This window comes from Serinus canaria, chromosome 1 (genome assembly GCF_022539315.1).
Source record: "Serinus canaria isolate serCan28SL12 chromosome 1, serCan2020, whole genome shotgun sequence".
In the NCBI taxonomy this organism is placed as follows: Eukaryota; Metazoa; Chordata; class Aves; order Passeriformes; family Fringillidae; genus Serinus; species Serinus canaria.
The window spans coordinates 46,122,833-46,140,999 of record NC_066313.1 but is presented as its reverse complement, the minus strand read 5'-3'; the positions used below and the strand labels follow the sequence as shown (position 1 = coordinate 46,140,999).

At 42.3% G+C, this 18,167-nt stretch overlaps 2 protein-coding genes across 2 annotated transcripts in view; one reads left to right on the top strand and one right to left on the bottom strand.

Moving 5' to 3' along the window:
- The window catches only part of PAN3 (poly(A) specific ribonuclease subunit PAN3), a 550,273-nt gene that overhangs the window by 405,821 nt on the left and 126,285 nt on the right, over positions 1–18,167 (bottom strand). The gene's annotated exons all lie outside the window — the stretch shown is intronic.
- The window catches only part of FLT1 (fms related receptor tyrosine kinase 1), a 107,734-nt gene that overhangs the window by 45,666 nt on the left and 43,901 nt on the right, over positions 1–18,167 (top strand). The window contains exons 11-12 of the mRNA XM_009102854.4: positions 5,957–6,071; positions 14,702–14,810. Coding sequence (XP_009101102.2) covers positions 5,957–6,071; positions 14,702–14,810 — 224 coding nt within the window. The remainder of the gene's footprint in view (positions 1–5,956; positions 6,072–14,701; positions 14,811–18,167) is intronic.

Here is an 18,167-nt window from a genome sequence, read left to right as displayed (position 1 = left end):
TTGGAGGCAAAATGGGTTTTTTTGGCGACCCTCAGCCTCAGTCATCTGCATTTTTTGTTGCAAGCAACTGGTATTGCAGGGTGCTCAGGTGTGCAGTTTTAGAAATTATTTTTTTCCTGTGGAAATCTGAGTGTGGGCTGATGAAATGCTGAAAGTTGGGGTAGGTTACATTGCTGTTGGCCTTGCTGCTTTTTTGAGATAGCTCAGATCAATCAGCTTTTCAGGCAGCAAACTGGAACAGTTAAGGGCAAGTCATAATGTTTGGAAAGAATGAGTATGAAAGGGAAACCCCATCCAATTGTCTGGTTCCATATCAGTAATAGCAAGAAGGGCAGTGTGCAGCTATCAAATGCTTCCTTTTTTGATAGGGCCATGAAAGTACACATCAAAGCTATAAATGCCATCTACTCTACTCTTTTCAAAGATACTCCCCAGGAGAATGAGGTTTTGGAACATCAGGAACCTGATCCTAAATAAATAAATAGAAATAAACAAATAAATAATGTAAAATTTATCCAGTTCCTACCACCTGTAGTTTTCCTCCTAGCTCCACCAATGTGTACATTTGGGAAGGTGTTTGGGATGAGCTCCCAGCTGCAGTTTTGCCATCATTTTGACCTCTAACTGATTGGTTTTGACCTAGAGCAGGAGCACCTGGACCATAGCTTCTTAGAATCATAGAATCACATGCACAGACAAAGCTGGCCGGGGGCCAGCACATGTTCTCCTTCCCCCACCCCCATAAAGCACGTTTTACAAACTCTACATGCTCCCTGCTACTATTTTTCCTCTCAGTTTCCTGCTTCAGATTGACTCAATATTCCCAAGGACACGTGGCTACACCAGCCCAGTGCTATCAATCACACTGGACACTGAGGTGCAGAGCAGTCATGGCCCATGCCATTCAGATTTTTGTTGGCAACTTGCAAATAAAAAACAATTCCTATGTATTCTTTACAATTCCAGGAATTTCCAGAGTTCCTGTCCTATGTTAGTGTCATTGCCATTGCCTCTTAAAAGACGTGAGTCAGACCAACTCGAATTTGTAGTAACGTTGCCCTCACTCTGCTAGGAATTGCTGCCCTATGAAAAGGATAGCTGCTGAGAAAAGTATGGTGACTGCCAATAATCACTCTAAAAAATGGGCACTGTTGGTGACAGCATGGTTTCCTCTCCCTCCCAACAAACACTACCCCAGTGAATGAGAGTGTGAGTGAGGCTGCCAGGGGCTTTGCCAAGAGGAATGCTTGCTTAGAGAGTTGAATGAAATTCAAGTTACACAAGGTAACGATTGCAATGGCCTCTGGAATCACACAGGAGGGCTTGGGAGGGAGAAGCTGGGAAGAGAAGGAGGCAGAAGATGAGTATTTTTCCAGCTCTCTGTGGACTGAGGCTCTTTCACTGGTATTTGTTGTTGCACTTCTTGAACTGAAAACTGCAGTACTGTCTTTGGCATGGGACAGATGTGTCTGGATGGGCCAGATCTGGGGCTTTCAATCAGAACTGACTGTCATACATGAGATCAAACCATCCTATCAGTAACTGGACAAATTGTTTACCTCAGCTCCCATGCTCTGCTATAAATCACCAAGCAGCTTTACTTTTGAGACCAGTAGTTTCATCAGCAGGACTTTAGCTTGGAGCTGGTTTGTAGTGTGATTTCAGTGAAATACATCAAGATGACATGAAGTACACTCTTACCCTGGAAACTTTTCCCTGTTGATAGTTATAAATACACCATGCTATTGTGCTTGGCATGCTGCATGCTAATAGAAGTGAGGGCTCTGAAACTCATTAGGAAAGGGAACGGGCTGCGGAGCAGAGCGAGGACAGTGTGAAGCGAAGGCTGATGGCCACAGCCCTGTCCAGAATAGGCCATGGGAGTTTTCTTATCTCGCTTTGGCAGGAGGTGCTGCTCGCTTCCTGTGCGAAATCACGAGCATATGCTGCTTTCCTCTTGTTGTTTGGCTTCCTCCGCTACACAAGACGGTTCCCAGCACTGTGATTATCTTTGCATCTTCAAACATGGCACACTCTGCTTCCTCAAGGGCTTGATGTATTCTCGAGAAGCAGGCTGGCTCCCCTCCCCCAACCATTCCTCCAGGGCCCCCCTAGGTGCCAACTCCACACATCACAGACCCTTTATAAAGCTGGACTTACTTCTGATTGCATAAACCCCCCCCAGCCTCTCCAAATCCGTATAAATTCCCGAAGCTCTGGGTGATGAGCAGGTCTGACAGCAGAACTCACCCTGCCACAGGCAGAGACACTCTCACCCCTCTTTCCCCCAGTGCTGGGCTTCTCTGGAAAGCTTACAGAGAATCAGTGGCTCCTGTTTTTACAAAAGAATAGCCTTTTTCTCAGGCTCTTGACACAAAGGTCGATGCGTGTCTGTGCGGGTGCACACCTGCAAATGTGCATGCCAGCACGCATGCAGGCATATGGGAAAAACTACTTAGGGTGTGATTAACCTGAGTGCTCTGCTTCTACCAGCACTCCACTAAGAGTGCAGATAATCAGATAATCAGCAGAGTCTGATTACCTCACTTTGAGGTTGTGTAACTTCCATAAACTTAGGTTTGTACACACCCCTGTTAGTATTTCTTACGTGGGATCTCTACACATGCAGAGTTGCACCTACAAAGGAGAAATGTGAAAGGGTCTGCAGGGACACAGGTGAAAGAAATGCATAGAAATGTGCTGGCAGATATCAGCTTGCTCATCCATCCCTGTGCACGCTGTGTGCTCGTTCACTAACCCGGCAGTAACCCTGCTGTAAGATTTCCTGAAGATGCAAAGCACCGAGGCTCATCCCACAGCAAAACATTTCAGGAATTCAGGTACTCTGGAAATATCTGGAGTAAGATTCAAATACCTAAAATGCAGTGGGATTTCCCTGCGAACACAGACAGTTCCTGCTAAAAATGCAATGCCCTTGTTATTTTACTGAGTGGGTAGTTTGAAGAAATTGGTAATTTCCTTGAAACCAGAAAAATATGCAGCTGATGTTATGTGAGGACACACTCTCTGAAGCATCAATTGAGTTAACAGGAAGATGATTGCCTATTTTGGTTCCAGCCAGTATGGATTTTTGTGTTTTCATTTTTCTCTCTTTCTTTCCAAGCATCTGTGCTTAACACAAACATTTGGTTTGATGATTACATCTAAGTTCAGCAGAACCTTTTCTCTTTCTGTTACAAAATGCCAGTTGTTAGAAGCTGAGGTCAAGTTCAGAGGCAGGACTTTTGACTCATTTTTCCCTTCTCCATCTCTGCCTGATGCTGTTGGCTTAGGCAGCATCTTTCACATGGCACCCCTGGCAGCAGTAAGAGGTGGGATGACTTGGACTATTAACCTGAGTAGCCAGCTCAGGATAGTGGACACAGCTCTTGTGCTGTCCCTGAGCTATTTTAGTGTATTTGAGGTTAAAGTGAAGGGATTTGGCAGCTGATGAGAGGAAGCATCTGGTTCTGCATCCAAAGGGACGAGTCTGAGTCTTGTCCTAGACTCTGCCTGGCAGCCGTGCTGCAACTGATCCATAAATGTTTGTTGATCCAGCAGTCAGTGGAGTGATGTTGTGTGTACAACAGTACTCACACCTCCAGCTGCGTGTTGTTGGATGCAGCATTCCCAGTTTGATTGTGACTCCTTTTTTATTAAAACCATGGACAACAGCTATGAAGAGTATTCGAGTTTCTACTCTAATTGCCAGTTTGGATATAGAGTGGAATGTGACGTCAGTAGAGTTCACATGTGTGCCTCCAGGGCTAATCCAGCACTTTACATGTGTTTTTCTTGTTATTGTGATGTTATTGTAGTTATGATGGTGGTTTGCATTCTGGTATTAATGAGTAATCAGCATCTCATTGTGTTAAGCATCAACAAAGACATAGCACTGTCCTCATCCCTAAGACATGGCAAACTAAATATACAGTCTTTTTAAGGAATTGTGAGGAAGAGCATAATAATAGCAACTGAGTCTGGAGGTTCCAGAGCTGTAAGAAAGGAAATTAGAGATGCTTTTCAGAGATGCACAAGCAGCTTCTGAATGTGCATTATACCTTCTTTGTGTGTTTTAGCAAATTATATGTAAGGACTTCTATGGTAAAGAGTACAAAATTTCAGCACTGTAACAAAGAAGCATAAATGCACTCTGTGGGGACGGAGAAAAAATAAATTAGGAGGCACTTTTTAATCCCATGAAGTGGGATTTTGGTGTCTCTGTTTTCCTGTACAGATTGCATCGTCACAAATGTGCTTTTGATACTGCATGTTTGTGTGTCTGGCATCACAAATTGAGTTTTGATATCGTCTATGGCATGAAAATCTTACCAGTTTAGCCAAATTATCATGCCTTCTGTGTTTTATTCTTGTTACAGAACAAGACTTAAAGCTTTAAATGTGCAAAGTAAATAACATCTACCTTTCTGAATAATTTTAACCATTTTTCCCCATCTGAGTGCAACAGGTGCCCTTATTAATGCACCTGTCTTTCTTTCACCCTGGCCTCAAAAATAATGTGTCAGAAATTGGCTTTTAAAACAGAGTCTGAAAGACGTGGTTGTGTAGATAGGGTTTTCCTGCCAGGCTCTCGCTCCTTGTCCTTTCTCCATGCATGAATTTCCATTGCCTTCTCCTGGCTTTTCAGTGCACGTTGTGAAATTTGGGCAGCCCAAGTCAGTTTCCATGTCATTATTTCTTTAAGCCGTAATATCTGCTAAGTCATCGGCCGGTTTGACGCAAAGCTGCACAATTAAAAACAGGCATATAAAGTTGGTGTACCATTGGTACTCTAAACAACACAAAGTTTACTGTGCAAAGCAAACTGCACAGTTTGACTGAAGGGAAATGAAGCTCATTCTTTGGTCAGGATTGCATCATATTCTGTTTTTCAGTCACTGGGTTTTAAAGTTCGTTTCTCCAAACAACTGTTATACAAGCCAGAACTATTTGATTACAGATACTAGGGCCATTATCTTTCAAGTCCAAGGAACATAGTGTATTTGAAAGAACTTCATCAAGCTGAAGGGTTAATCTCTGCCAATGATGCTGGAATTGAACAAGCAACAGCTAAATTCTGGATGGAAAACTGAGCTAGATTTTCTCAAAGAAGAACAGGGTCAGGCAGCACTTAAGAAGCATTCCAATGTGTTTATATCCATGTGTACCAAATCAGACTCTAAGAAACAAATTATCTCTACCATGACCACACCTGAATGTTCTGATTACAAGCCAATTTGTTGCATAAGGCAAAAACATTTTATCTCTGGGACTTCCATTCATTTAGATGTATTTGATTTTCTTCCAGTTAAATTATCATTTAAATCCCTTTTTCATTTGGGTATAATTCTGTTTAACTTAATTTTTTTCACTTTCAGGATTATACTTTTTTTACTGTATGTCTTGTAGTCATTGAGCCTCACTATTAATATCTTGCTGTTTTATAAACTGAACTAAAAAAATATTCAGAAATGAAAACTGGCATAATCTTTTGTTAAAGCAGAAAGAACCTGCACAGAGTAAAAGAGCATCCAATGCATTATAGAATGCATCTTGAAACAAATATAATTTGCCTTGAGTTAAAGGGTAAAAATAGTATGAACTAATGTTTTGGCCATGTCTGAAAACAGGAGCATTGGAAATGGGATGTTGGTCTTGTACAGCTCTATATTTAGGCTCTGACTGTAAATTCTGACTTCACAGTTTGCAGTGGCTCAAATGTGAACATTTACTCCAGAGAGCTAATATTCAAGGAGAGGATGTGGAAGCGAATCCAATTATCAGGCTCCAAACCTCAACATTTAATGAAAAGCAATTATACTTTCCTGGTCGTCGCAGCGCCTGCAGTTTTCCTGACTGATCACTATTTTCAAATCAATTGTTTTGTCTTATGTGTTGAATTTCTACTCAATTTCTATCACCAAATCAATAACATTTCAATTTTTCTTGTCTTTAGGCATGGATTTTGCTTTTATACAGATGGATCTTTCATCCTGAAAGCTGGCAGCCACGTAGGAAACAGGATCCAGAGCATCACTGAGAGAACAGCCGTAATAGAGGGCAAAAATAAGGTATGATTCCTAGGAGCAGATAACCTTTCTGTGTGACAGCATGTGTTGAAAAGGCACTGTAAGATGCTATCAAGGTAACAGAGAAGAAACCAGCATTTTTATACTGTTTGGATTTGAGGACCTGCATACATGCAGATAAGTTTCATATGTGGCATTTATCTGCTGAGAGTATTTTTTTTCTGGTGGCCGTCATATAAAGGTAAGTGACATGCCAAGAGAATCTATCAGTGGGATTCTCTATATCTGCTCTCTTATTCATGGTCTGAAGTATCTTGGGGTACCTCAGAAGCACAGGGAAGGGTTCCAGGCCATCTTTGTTTCATTTTGTGCAATTGCACAATTTCGTGACAGTTTTCCTATGAGAATTAAACTATTTACACTCATTAGTCAGCTTATTCATAGATGTGGTCCTAGATGATTAGATGGCCATGTCTTTTCTGGAATAAATTCTAAAGAGCCAAAAGAATCCAGATTATGGAAGCAAAGTTTAAGAGAAGTCTCAGTCAGAGACAGCAAGACAGGATTTATCCCAGCAGTGTTAGGCATCTGAATTTAGGTGTTAGTCCAAGCCTAGCATCCCTTTATGGGTCATGGGGACATGCAGGTGATTCTGAAGGATGTGTGTGTGGGCCTGTAGTCTACTGGTATCTAATGTGGAAGAGAAATCCCACGAGATTGACTTGCCAAGGGCCAAGGAGGCTTGTCCATCAGTTAAAACCTCAAATCAAGGATACCCTAGATCAGCTGCACTTCCCTGGGATGGACATGAGACTAATTTGGTGTGGTTGAGTGGCCTGGGCTACAGAGCAGCTCAGGTGTCATAACACTGTCACAGTCTGTTTTCACAGGCTAGTTTAGTTTGTGGCTGTAATAGCTAAAGAGATTATAAATTTTAAAGCCTATTTTACTCTAAGTCTTTCATTTCTACTGACACCAAAATGCATTTTGTAATTCTAAGGGCAGTGGGGTTAAAGGTCTCTTTTTCTTGATGGCTACCTTCAGTTTCCTGCATATGAAAATGGGTATAAACTGTAGTTATTCTCGTGTCAAGGCCCTTTCACACACCGCAGAATAAACAGGGTTTTACGTGCAGCCAAGAATCAGATCTGGGACTGCATTTTCTCCGGCTGTTTTATTATTTAGAAAGTATCACAGGTGTCCATGGCACCATTCCAGTGCGTGGGAACAGGCTGGATCCCAGGGAGGCATTTGCTCTATTTAGCTGTCCAGATCTACATGCTTAAAGATCAAGGCAAAGATGGGAGCAAACAGTTTCCTAGGGTACTCTATCATAGGAAAGCACATGAAAAATGAAACATAAGGAGGGATTTGAAGGAGGAAAGGGAAATAATTTCAGGCACAGGAAGACACAGTCTATTCCACAGGGGGAATGATGAACAAGATGATAAGAATCAATTCTTTTCCAGCAGTCATATAGCCGTGGTATGGGTGCAGTCCTGCCTGTTCACAGGGTGCAGAAGGAGCTGTCTAATGACCAGATCTCATTCTCCTTGTGTACCATGCATTTTGGAGACAGCAGAAGAGGCGTGGCTAAAATATCAAAGCAACTTCCAGTCAACAGCAAATAAATTCCTCCCTGGAGGAAGATGCTAATAATGGGTCCTTGCGGTAGAACTGCAAGTCTTTGGCAAGCAGCCCTTTTTAAAAATGTGGCCAGAAATGAACCAAGAAATGGTCCTTGCACGGAAGGATTTACATGGTCCTCCCTGGTATTCCTTGTCTTTTTGCTCTTTAGTTCAACTAAAAAAGGTCTACCTTGTTTTGCTTTACTCCTCCTGGTCCCTGTGGGGAGGGGGAGGTTAGTGAAGCAATCTCTGTACTCAGCTTTTTCACAGCTTTTCTAAAGTTTCTCTATTTCTGCTGCTGTTCCGTAGCTTTTCAAGCACAGCTGGACTGCTTTTGTAAGTAAAAAAATGCTCCCTAAGCTCAGGCTCCTGGCCAAGCTGAGAGCTGCACGATTAGTGCACACACAACTGCTTAGAGCATCCAGGACTGTTCTTTTAAATCCATGGGAGTCTATGGCTTTTCACTCTTCGCAGCCCAAGACTCACCCTGAGCATCCCTGAGCAAACTCAAAGAGACAGCTCAGACAGAGCCTCGCCCATCTGCAGCGATATTGTCAGAGTGCTAATAGCGCTGAGCTCACTGAGCACAGCACGTCACCGCGAGTGTCTGTCTCTGACGGACTGCTACTGTGAGCAGTTCTATTCCTGCCAGCAGCTGTGAACACCTCTCTGAGGCACTTCCACAGCGGTGGTGCCCTGCTAAATAAACAGTGTCTACCCCACTTCCACATCCCAGCACAGCAAGAGTGGTAAAAACAATCTCAGAGCTCAATGGAAACAACAAAGATGTAGGAGACAAAGAGGTTGGAAATGAATGAAGAAAGTCAGAAAGTTTCACGTTTGGGTTAGCATGAAAGGAGAAATGCGTGTGGTCACAGGATGACATTAGTGTAAGCAAAGGAAGAGATGAACAAGGAATGATCAACAGGTTTCTTTAGCAATGAAGGTAGCTGTTTTCACCTTCCTAAAGACATTGTGCCAGTTTCATATGTTTCCTGTATGTGCAACATCTAAGTGTTTCTAGTTTGGCTCTTCGCTGTGGTAGGTTGTTTGTTTGTCTGTGGTTATCAAGGTAGCCACAAGTATATTTTAAAGTTAGCAAAACCTCAAGCCCTGTGCCTGTGCTGTTAAAATAGTGCAGGAAGCCTGCACTACATTATTCTTTGGTGACAGAGAAACCGTGACAACAGTGTTTGAGTAACATTTCCGCTAAAGCCTCTCAAAGCAGACATTGAGAAACTTGAGTGGTACAATGGAAGAACTTTGTAACATAAGCCATAGTACTTAATCATAAGACAGCTCTTGAAGTGGTTTGATTCCCCCACCCAATGTTTTGGTTCTCATTTTGTTGGACATCTCAGCAACTTCCTACAAATTTGTGCTATTCCTAGGCCAGTGGTGTAAACAGGTCACAGACACACTGCTGTCACTCAGCTGACCAACACCCATCACTTCCTAGTGCTCCCCATTAAAGCTGTGTCTGGCTGAGGGCTAACACTGACTATTATTCTTTGCATGGTCAGTGTCGATTAGAATGCCAGTCAGTGAATGACCTGCAATAATAAGGCACAGAGAGCTGGTGCGTTCATTGTGCCCCCGAGTACAATTGGCAGTGGTGCATGCATTCCGTGTGCTCTGTCCCGGGTGTGCAGGCTCACACTGGCTTATCAACAGCTTTGAAGGCACTTGGTATTCCTGCCATAGTGGTACAAGGGTTCTGTAGGAGAAGTCAACAAGGATCCTAAGCACTCAGCATGTGCAGAAGACCACTAAGAAGGCAAGTTCAGATGAGGGGAAGCAAAAAGTGTGGGCCAAGAAGAAAGGGTTACAAATCCAAGGGAAGGAGACAGTAGACAGTAGGGCAGTGGAGTACAAGGAAAAGTTGGAGGGAGTGAGACAAAACCCTCTGGTTTTTGGGAACTAACATACTGAGAACCTGAAATGGAACAGAATGTCTGCTGCTAGCATGTGTTGGAGTACCACTGACCTATAGCAGGTACCATGAAAGCTGGGTCTGTGTCACAGGGTATGCCTCCAGGTATGGTGTATAAAGGGTAGTAATGCATGGAATTGGAGCTTAGCATGCATATATGTGTGTGTGTGTCTGTTTGTGGAAAAGTATATATGAATGAATATATATATATGAATGAATGCCACTGCATGAATGCCTAACTGAAACAGGTTTTTAGTGGTTCCAGCACTTGTGAATGAAAAAGCCACTTGACTTCATGGAAAATGGAAAATAATGGCCCGGTAACATGATTCTGGAAGACATAATTTAGACTCACCCTTGTGTATCTCTGGTTTGGCTGGCAAAGATAAGTCAGCCTGACTGGTGGTAGTATTAAAAAGTGCAACCCTCCAAAGTGAAGTGCTAAATAGTCAGAAGAGTCAATCCTTCCAGGACATGACTGCTAAGTGTAATTATGCAAAATAAAAGGGTTCCATCTCTCCAGCATCTTCTATGCCAAGCCCTAAACATCCACCTCTCTTCCAAGTTCCCATATTGCTGATGAGATGGAGAAGCATGTGCTGTGTCTGTTCCCAGTCCTGACACATGCCAGCTGTCTGGCCAGTACATCTGTGCAGATTGGCCATCTGGAACCCAAAGAGGAAGAGAAAGCTGTGTAGCTCACTACAGCAGCATTTTGATCTTTCTCCTCCACCAAACAGCTGGTTTTCATTAAATGTGTGAGATCTCATGAGCTTTGAGTTGTCAATAAGTCTTGGATGAAACTGGACAATGGATTCAGAAATTACTGAGCATGTGTGGGTGGAGAGGATACTGGCAGACAAATGGACAGGCTGGCAGACAGATGAACATAAGGACGGTATGATCTTCCTCAGGACCCAGGCTAAAGATAGCAGTGGGAGCCCCACTTTCCTCTCTTCAGCACATTGTAACTTCTCCTGGAGCCTTCCAGAGTGCTACTAGAATTGCTGTCAACACTTTTAAGTGAATCTTTGGGAGGTACCAGCAGAGCCAAGCCCTTGGTGAGATTAAAACCAGCAGAACTTGGGGCTTGCTGCTGCTGAGCTGCTTGAAAGAACAGGATGCAGAGGGAAAACACAGCTCTGCTTGATGTACAGCAGCAACTCATAAAGATTTTTCAGTCTGACCCCAGGGTGAAAGTGGGTGCTCTCCTGTGTGTACTCATGTCCTCCCATTGAGGATATTTTGGTGTTTCTCCCATGGTGGTCCTGAAGGTGGAACATGTTGACCAGATGTTTTACACTGATGCTCCTTGCCAACATGCGAGGCACGCAGATTGTATGTCTTTGGCACAAACAGACCAATCCAGCAGTGCCCTACCAATATTTAGAAATGGATCTTCCTAAATGATATTCCTTTAGACAAAGATAATTCCAAGGGCATAAAGAGAGCATATTTTCATTTGTTTCCTTTTTTTAAATAGTTCTTCTATAGTTCTTCTAAATAGTTTATTAATAGTTTAATAGTTTTCAATAGTTTTTAAAAGCATAACTAGAAGGGAATTGGCAATAACTGACAGACTTGCACTAGCCTGCTCTGTGTTGAAAGGGGCAGTATTTTGCTTTTTAAATACATGGGCTGTTTGAAGAAGTCAGGGCAGCAATCTCTGAACAGAGCAAGTTCATGTCAGTGTCTTAAGAGGCCTTCTGGGGGTCACATAAGAGCCAGGTTGCCAAACATTTTCTGAAAACTTATTTTCCTTCTCTGCCATCAGCTGGAGCACTGGGAATCCTCTATCTCAGCTACTTTGAGAAGAGAGAAATTTGAGCAGACCCTCCAGGGGAAAGACCAGCCCACCGTGGCTCCAACACCAATGATCTTGTCAGCTGCTTTGCATTCTCTTTGCCTCCCCAGTCTTTTCCTCATCAGTTTCCACCACAAACAAATCTGTGAATTCCTCTTCCATCTCTTAGGATTTCTGCCTTATGCCTTTTTATTTGCCCAGCAAAGCAGCAGAAGTATGGGACTTACTTCCCGAGCCCCTGGCTTTGAGATGAGCCTGTAACGTGGTGCTTCAGCTGAGATGATGGGAGTCAAAAAAAGGCATAAAGGGCCAAAACTTTGGTGGTAAATGGAGTTTATGGAGAGATAATGCTGAAGATATTGAGCATGCCAGGAGGGATTTGCCTGTTCTGTCTGATCATGGCAACTCAATTTAGTCTTTCTGTATATAATGTAGTTGCAAATCCATGGACTGAAACACCCTGTTGTGATGCCAGATGATACAAGATTGCGAAAACTTTTGCTTCTTTTTGCAGTAATAGCTGTACAGAGGGATCATGCTGCACAAACTGATCTCAAACAGCCATAGTTTCTCCATAAACAATATGCCAGGCTCAGTTTTGTACACACTGCTTCTCTGGTGGGTTTTGGCTGGCATCCACAATGAAAAACACAGACCGCACCACTGGAGGGCTCACAAACTATTTAAAGAGATGTTATCTTATCCTTGTGACTAATTTATAAGCTAAAAGATTTATACAGAGACATGTTGTCTCTAAAATATTCTGTTCTGTTGCAAAGTCAGTCTTGCTTCCTCCTAGACACTGTGGCTTTCTCTGCCTTAGTAGAGTAAACATACCAGTGTGTGCTCTCTAGCACTAAGGCCTCCTGTGTTCACAGCATTTAATTCCCTTGCCTTCCAAAGAGCCATTGCTTGCATGGGAGTTGCCTGTTGGAAGTGGTCCTTGGCCCATGCTAAAGAAGTATTTGGGACAGTGTAAGATGGTCAAAACCAAAACGCTGCTGGGGGGAAAAGCTGGCAGTTTAAATCACTGGCTTTCCACACCAATGAATGTTCTCTCAGGCAATTTAATACACAAAAAAGGTAAAATTTGTAACTCACTGCAGTCATGCTCCTTTAGCATAACTCTATGCACCATCCTCAGTGTGACAAAAGTAATAATCACATCGCAGTGGGCTGAAGCAGTAAAACTCAAGGTATTATGCACAATTTTACTTTAAAAAGTAATGCTTGATGATAGAAGGACAAAATGCAGTCTCATACTTCAAAAACTTTTCAAACCTTTGGAGTAGTTGTGGGAGGAAGAGTTAGCACCTGTTTTTCAGGCTCAGAAATGCTCTGCCTCTGTGTATAGTAAAGACCGGTGTCCTGGAGTCAGAGAGCAAGAGTTTCATTCTCCTTCACTGTGCATGTTAGGTCGCAGCTGCTTCCTGGGCAAAGTTGCTGTGAGGTAATAGCAGCTAGCAGAAAAAGGCTGGTTTTGGTGGAAAGTCTGGCATGGCAGAAGGAGTTTTTAACCACCCCCATTAGCCTTCTGTGGTAGACATTGTGGGACTTCCTTCTGGTCTGAGTTAGTGTTGAAAAAACAGATACAGGAATCCTGGTGCTGTACTCTCTGCCCACACTTTAAAAAATTATGTTTAGAACCTGGAAGAAATTCAAAGAGAATGACAAAATATGGATAGAGCTGGGCGCATAGAAATTTGTAGAGGTCAGCCTACAGCTGGATTCAGCAAAACAGGATGATTTTTCCCTAAGGGCTATAATTACCTATCTGGTCTTACTGATCCTCTTTCATCTCACAGAAGATCCAAAAAGGTAGTTTATAAAAATTACAGCTAGAAATATTAGGTAGTATGTTAGCAGACAGGTAGTTGGCCACTGAGACAATTTCACAGGTAGAGGTGCTGTTAGCATTACCTGCAGTGAATTTACCATAGTGAAGTCTTCTAAAACAAATAAGTCAAAACCAAATTATTTGCCTCAACAGTGTTTTTGCTTGAGTAGTAGGAAAAGTAATAGACTCTCTAGTGGAGAATGATTTTGGGAAACCAGATGATCTATTTCATTTAGGGGCTCAACAGGAGTTTGGGGATAGCTATGCTTTCTCCCAGCAGGAGACAAAAGCAGTGCAAATGTTCAGTCAGTGTTTATGTAAAAATGTAGATAACTGGTCCTTATTTATTACTGCCTCACCCTTTTGTGTTTGTCTCTGAACTCCAGTAATCAGGCAGACTTAAAAGAATGTATTAATTGCACAGAACTTATTTTTAGGATTTTTAGTGAAGCCAAACAATTCCAAACAGTGGAATTCTGAAGCCCCGTTCGTCACCGTCCCAGCTCTGCCCGTAACTCCAGCCAAACCATGCTTTACAGAACAAGTAAAATGGCAACAGAAAGAGAGAAAATTAAGCTACCAAGTAGTAACTAGAAGTACATTACACTGATGAAGTCCATGTCCATGCCTCATGTCTCAGCTCCATAACAGAATGACACATCATTTGTTTCTGCCTAACTTTCTCCTTCTGCTTAGTGCCCAAGCCACTAGACCATGGCTTCCTATCACCCTAAAAGTATAACTCATTTTATCACACTGGTTTTTATGTTTCTAAGGGCACATTAGTTGGTTTTGGTCCCTGGCCTTTCAAGGTCTTATCTTTCAAGTCATATAACTTTGAGAAAATATTATTGTGCTGGACCTCTTAAGATGGTGATAGAATATAACATAACTAAAACTGATAAATTATTATATAATAGACGTATTAAATCCAGGAAAATAGTACAAAAGAAGATGAGTAAACATCTCTTATGCTGCTGCTCTGTCTCACCTGACACATATGTGGGAAAGTGAAAGAAATCCAACAAGATTAGAGCTAAATTGACCAACTTTTTTCCCCCAGGATAACCCAAATGTCTGAGGCATGCTTCACCTATTGCCTTTGCAGTCTGGCTCTCCTACAGTCTGCCTATCTCCTTGTGTGAAACACATTCTGTCGTGCTTCATGTCTTGTAGCTTACCATTACATCACCAGCGAGAGATAAATCAATCTGAAAGACATGTTCAAAGATTTTTGGTCATGATGGCTTTGATGATATAAAGGTCACCCAAGGAGCTTGTTTCCTGTTATTCTTCTATCCTTTGCAAAAGTGTGTTTAATCTCCTTTAAATAGCCCCAGAGGTGCCCATCACTGAACGGATGGAAAGAGTGGATCATGGGACAGCTAACGGTGACTTAGGAAAAAGGGAAGGCAAGCTTTAACTGAGTTCTTGAGCCAAGGAGAACTAAACCTCTTCTTTCTTTTGCAGACTGCTAGCACTCTTGTTGTAGCTGAAGCCAAGTCTTCAGGAATCTACAGCTGTGTGGCATCCAACAAAGTGGGAAAATCTCAAAGAAATGTCAGTTTTATTGTAACAGGTAAGACCTACTCCTCTACAGAGTCAAACGTGTTTCCTGATCCTGGAATTCTAACTGTTAGGTTGTTGTGACTTTTTAATATACCACTGTTCCAGAACTGCTGTAATGCATGAGCTTGTAAGCTCATACCATACTTTTGGGTGATGCTGGTAGGTTTCATAGATGCTGGTCTGGATTTCTAGGGACGCCAAATTGGTGAATGACTCATTCCTCCCTCAAACACTAAGCATCAAGCATGATGGAAATTACAAATACTGCAATGAGTAATTGCCCATTTTGGTTCATCTCTGCAGTCATTTCATACATGAAATTTTAGTGTATTTTCGCCCACCAGTAAGCCAGTTTCATGTGTGACACTGACGGTGTCTACAGCCTCATTCTGTTGCCCACCAGGATGTCCCACAACACAGAGCCTAGAACAGTGCCAGTGTCTGCAGGCAACATGGTGCTAGAGATGTCTGGGCACCTCTCACAGATCACAGGGACAAAGGCAAATTATGGATGGAAAAGTGTCAGGATACAGACTACAGAGTTCTGTTTCCTCTTCTGAGAAAGACAGCCTGGAATGTCATTTGCGCCATGGCACTGAGAATTCCTCTGGTGTTATCTTCACGTATGAGTATGCTTTCTGCTATTTTTGCATTATGAGATGTGTTTGGAGTTTTCACAAACAAATGACTTAATGTTTTACTTCAGGAATTTCTGAAAAAAGCCCACAGTGTGGCTTTGGGAATAACTACTGCATTATTCAGCAACATGAAGTCTGCACATGCAATTACAAAGGATTTGTTTTTTGTCAAAAGTTTAGTTTTGTTTATAAAGCAGTAGTTTTATAAACTTAGGCTGTTGGCAATTTTCACGGTAGATCATTAAAGAAAAGTAATTCATTCAAAATATGAGAAAAAGCAAAAAGGCTAAAATATTTAGATACTTTAATCCCCAAATCATAATCTCTGGGGTTTTTATGTTGTCATTCTCTTGCTTATAATTCTGATGAGTGATTTTAGTGAAACTCATTCTATTTCTATTCTGAGAAAAGTCAAAAGAGAATAGACACACTCTCACTAGATTTGATTAAAAAAAAAAAAAAAAGAAAGACTACTTCAAAAAACGTTCTCCCTCCCAAACTCTGTTTTTAAAATACTCTGACAAGCTGAATCATAGAATACCAAGTTGAAAGGGGCCTCAAGGATCATCTGGTCCAACTTGTCTTGGGAAAAGCACAGCATCCTGTCCAGATGGATCTTAAAAGTGTCCAAAGCTGGGGAATTCAACACTTCCTTGGGGAGATTATTCCAATGACTGATTGTCCACATCGTGCAAAATTTCTTCTTGTGTCCAGTCAGAATCTCCCCAGGAGTAACTTGTACCCATTAACCCTCATATTTTCCATGTGTCTCCTTGTAGAATAGGAGTCTCCAGCTTCTTTGTAGCCACCCTTTAAATATTGGAACATGTTGATAAAGTCTCCCCTAAGCCTTTCCTCAAGGCTGAACAAACCCAGTTCTCCCAGCCTCTCCTCATATGGCAGACTTTCCACTCCTTTGATCATCTTCGTGGCACCTCTTGGACCCTTTCCAGACTTTCCACATCTGTTTTGTATAGAGGGGACCCAAACTGACTGCAGTATTCTGGATATGGCCCAACAAGTTCTGAGTAGAGTGTAATGACTTTATATCTGCTGGTGATGCCCTTGCTGTTACAGCCCAGCAGCCTGTTGACTTTTTTTTTACCACAGCAATGCCCTTTTCATTCCTGCTGAGCTTGTTGTCCACCACAGGTCCATTTCCACAGAGCTGGTCCCCAGCTGAGTAGATCTGTTAACCCAGATGAACTGGTTTTGTGCTTCCAGGAGAGTGCCCTTTCCTCTAACTGATAGAAGAAAGATAGCTTGGGCACCAATACCTTTCTCTGGCACCTCCAGGATTTTGTGGTCTTCCTTCAATCTGCCCAGATTCCATCTGGCTTCCATCCAGCTAGCAGTATCATTCCTGCCCACACAGAAGAGTAGCAATGAGTAGTAGTCAGTGCTCTTGGCGAGTTGTGGTACTGTCTCACCAACATTTCAGGCCTAAGCTGCCAGAAGGTAACATGACTCCATCATGCCAGCAGATGGGCACCACTGCAAGCACTTGCCATCTCTTTTTTAGGTATCCACTGTTGTGCTTCTCATATAGTTTCACCAGGCAGACTTCATTTGTGGGTGTCTACAGCTGTTAAAGTTCCATGTCATAACACACTTTCACATTTAGAAAGTGCCACTTTTCTATAAATATAGAAAATTGGTAAGAAGCATGAGAAGTATAAACAGATAAGTAACACACAGGCAGGTTGTTTGTTAAAGTACAGAAACAGATGTCTCCCTGTTCTACTAATGGAAGTGACAAGAACATTTGCCACCTTGAAGATGATTCTTGTCCCCACTCTCAGTTTTGCTTTCATCCCTATCCTCACATCGTGTGTGTTTGGACAGAAAGATGAACACCACATAGTTCTCCATAAATTAACATGCCAATGATAGTTTCATCTTTGTGTGGGTAGTTCACAAGAAACTTTGGGAAGTCACTGAGAATCATTCACTGAGAATGCTGCTCTTTCAATGTACAAGGGGCTGAATTTGGCCTTCTTTAACTCTTACTCCTCAGTTTTTACAATGTGACATGGAAGATCCTGAAACCAAATGAAGCTGTACTTTGATGGACACCATTCACCATATCCAAATCTCCCTTTCAAAGTTTTGATGGTGGTTTCAAGTGTTTTAGTGCAGTGGCATGAAGGATGTAGTTTTCCTATTTAGACCTAGCATTCTCAGATCTTAAATAAGGATGGAAGGAAATCATTCTCCTTGATACTAAAGCTTGCCCGAGAACATGCAGAACGTTATGACTTCCCTTTGAAGAATCTTATATTGGCTGGTGTTCAGAAAGAGGAGTGTCAGCTTTATTATGCCTTGGGATTTCTTAACATCTTGACTGGTGGCAAACATTCTTTATAGGGCGGTGAAGCTGAAATGCATTTGTCCTATGAGCTCCTGGAGCTGAGCACTTCAGCTGTGCGACATGGAAAGTTCTGATCATCCTCTGACACTCACTTGCATTTGTTGAAAGCAGTGCAAAAAATACTGTTGTTTGGTCCCTACAAAAATCCAGTGTGCTCACTGTAATTCTCCTCCATCCGGCTGAGACCAAACTGCTGTGGCTGGGTACAGCCTGCGTTTCACATCAAGAAACAAACATGTCCAGAATGTGCTGAAAAATGCACTAAGGGAGTAAAAACCTGAGAGCCTTACATGCTGATGGATGTGAACAGGACACTGCAAAGTGTTTCCTTCTGATGAGTCCAAAACCAATACTTCAG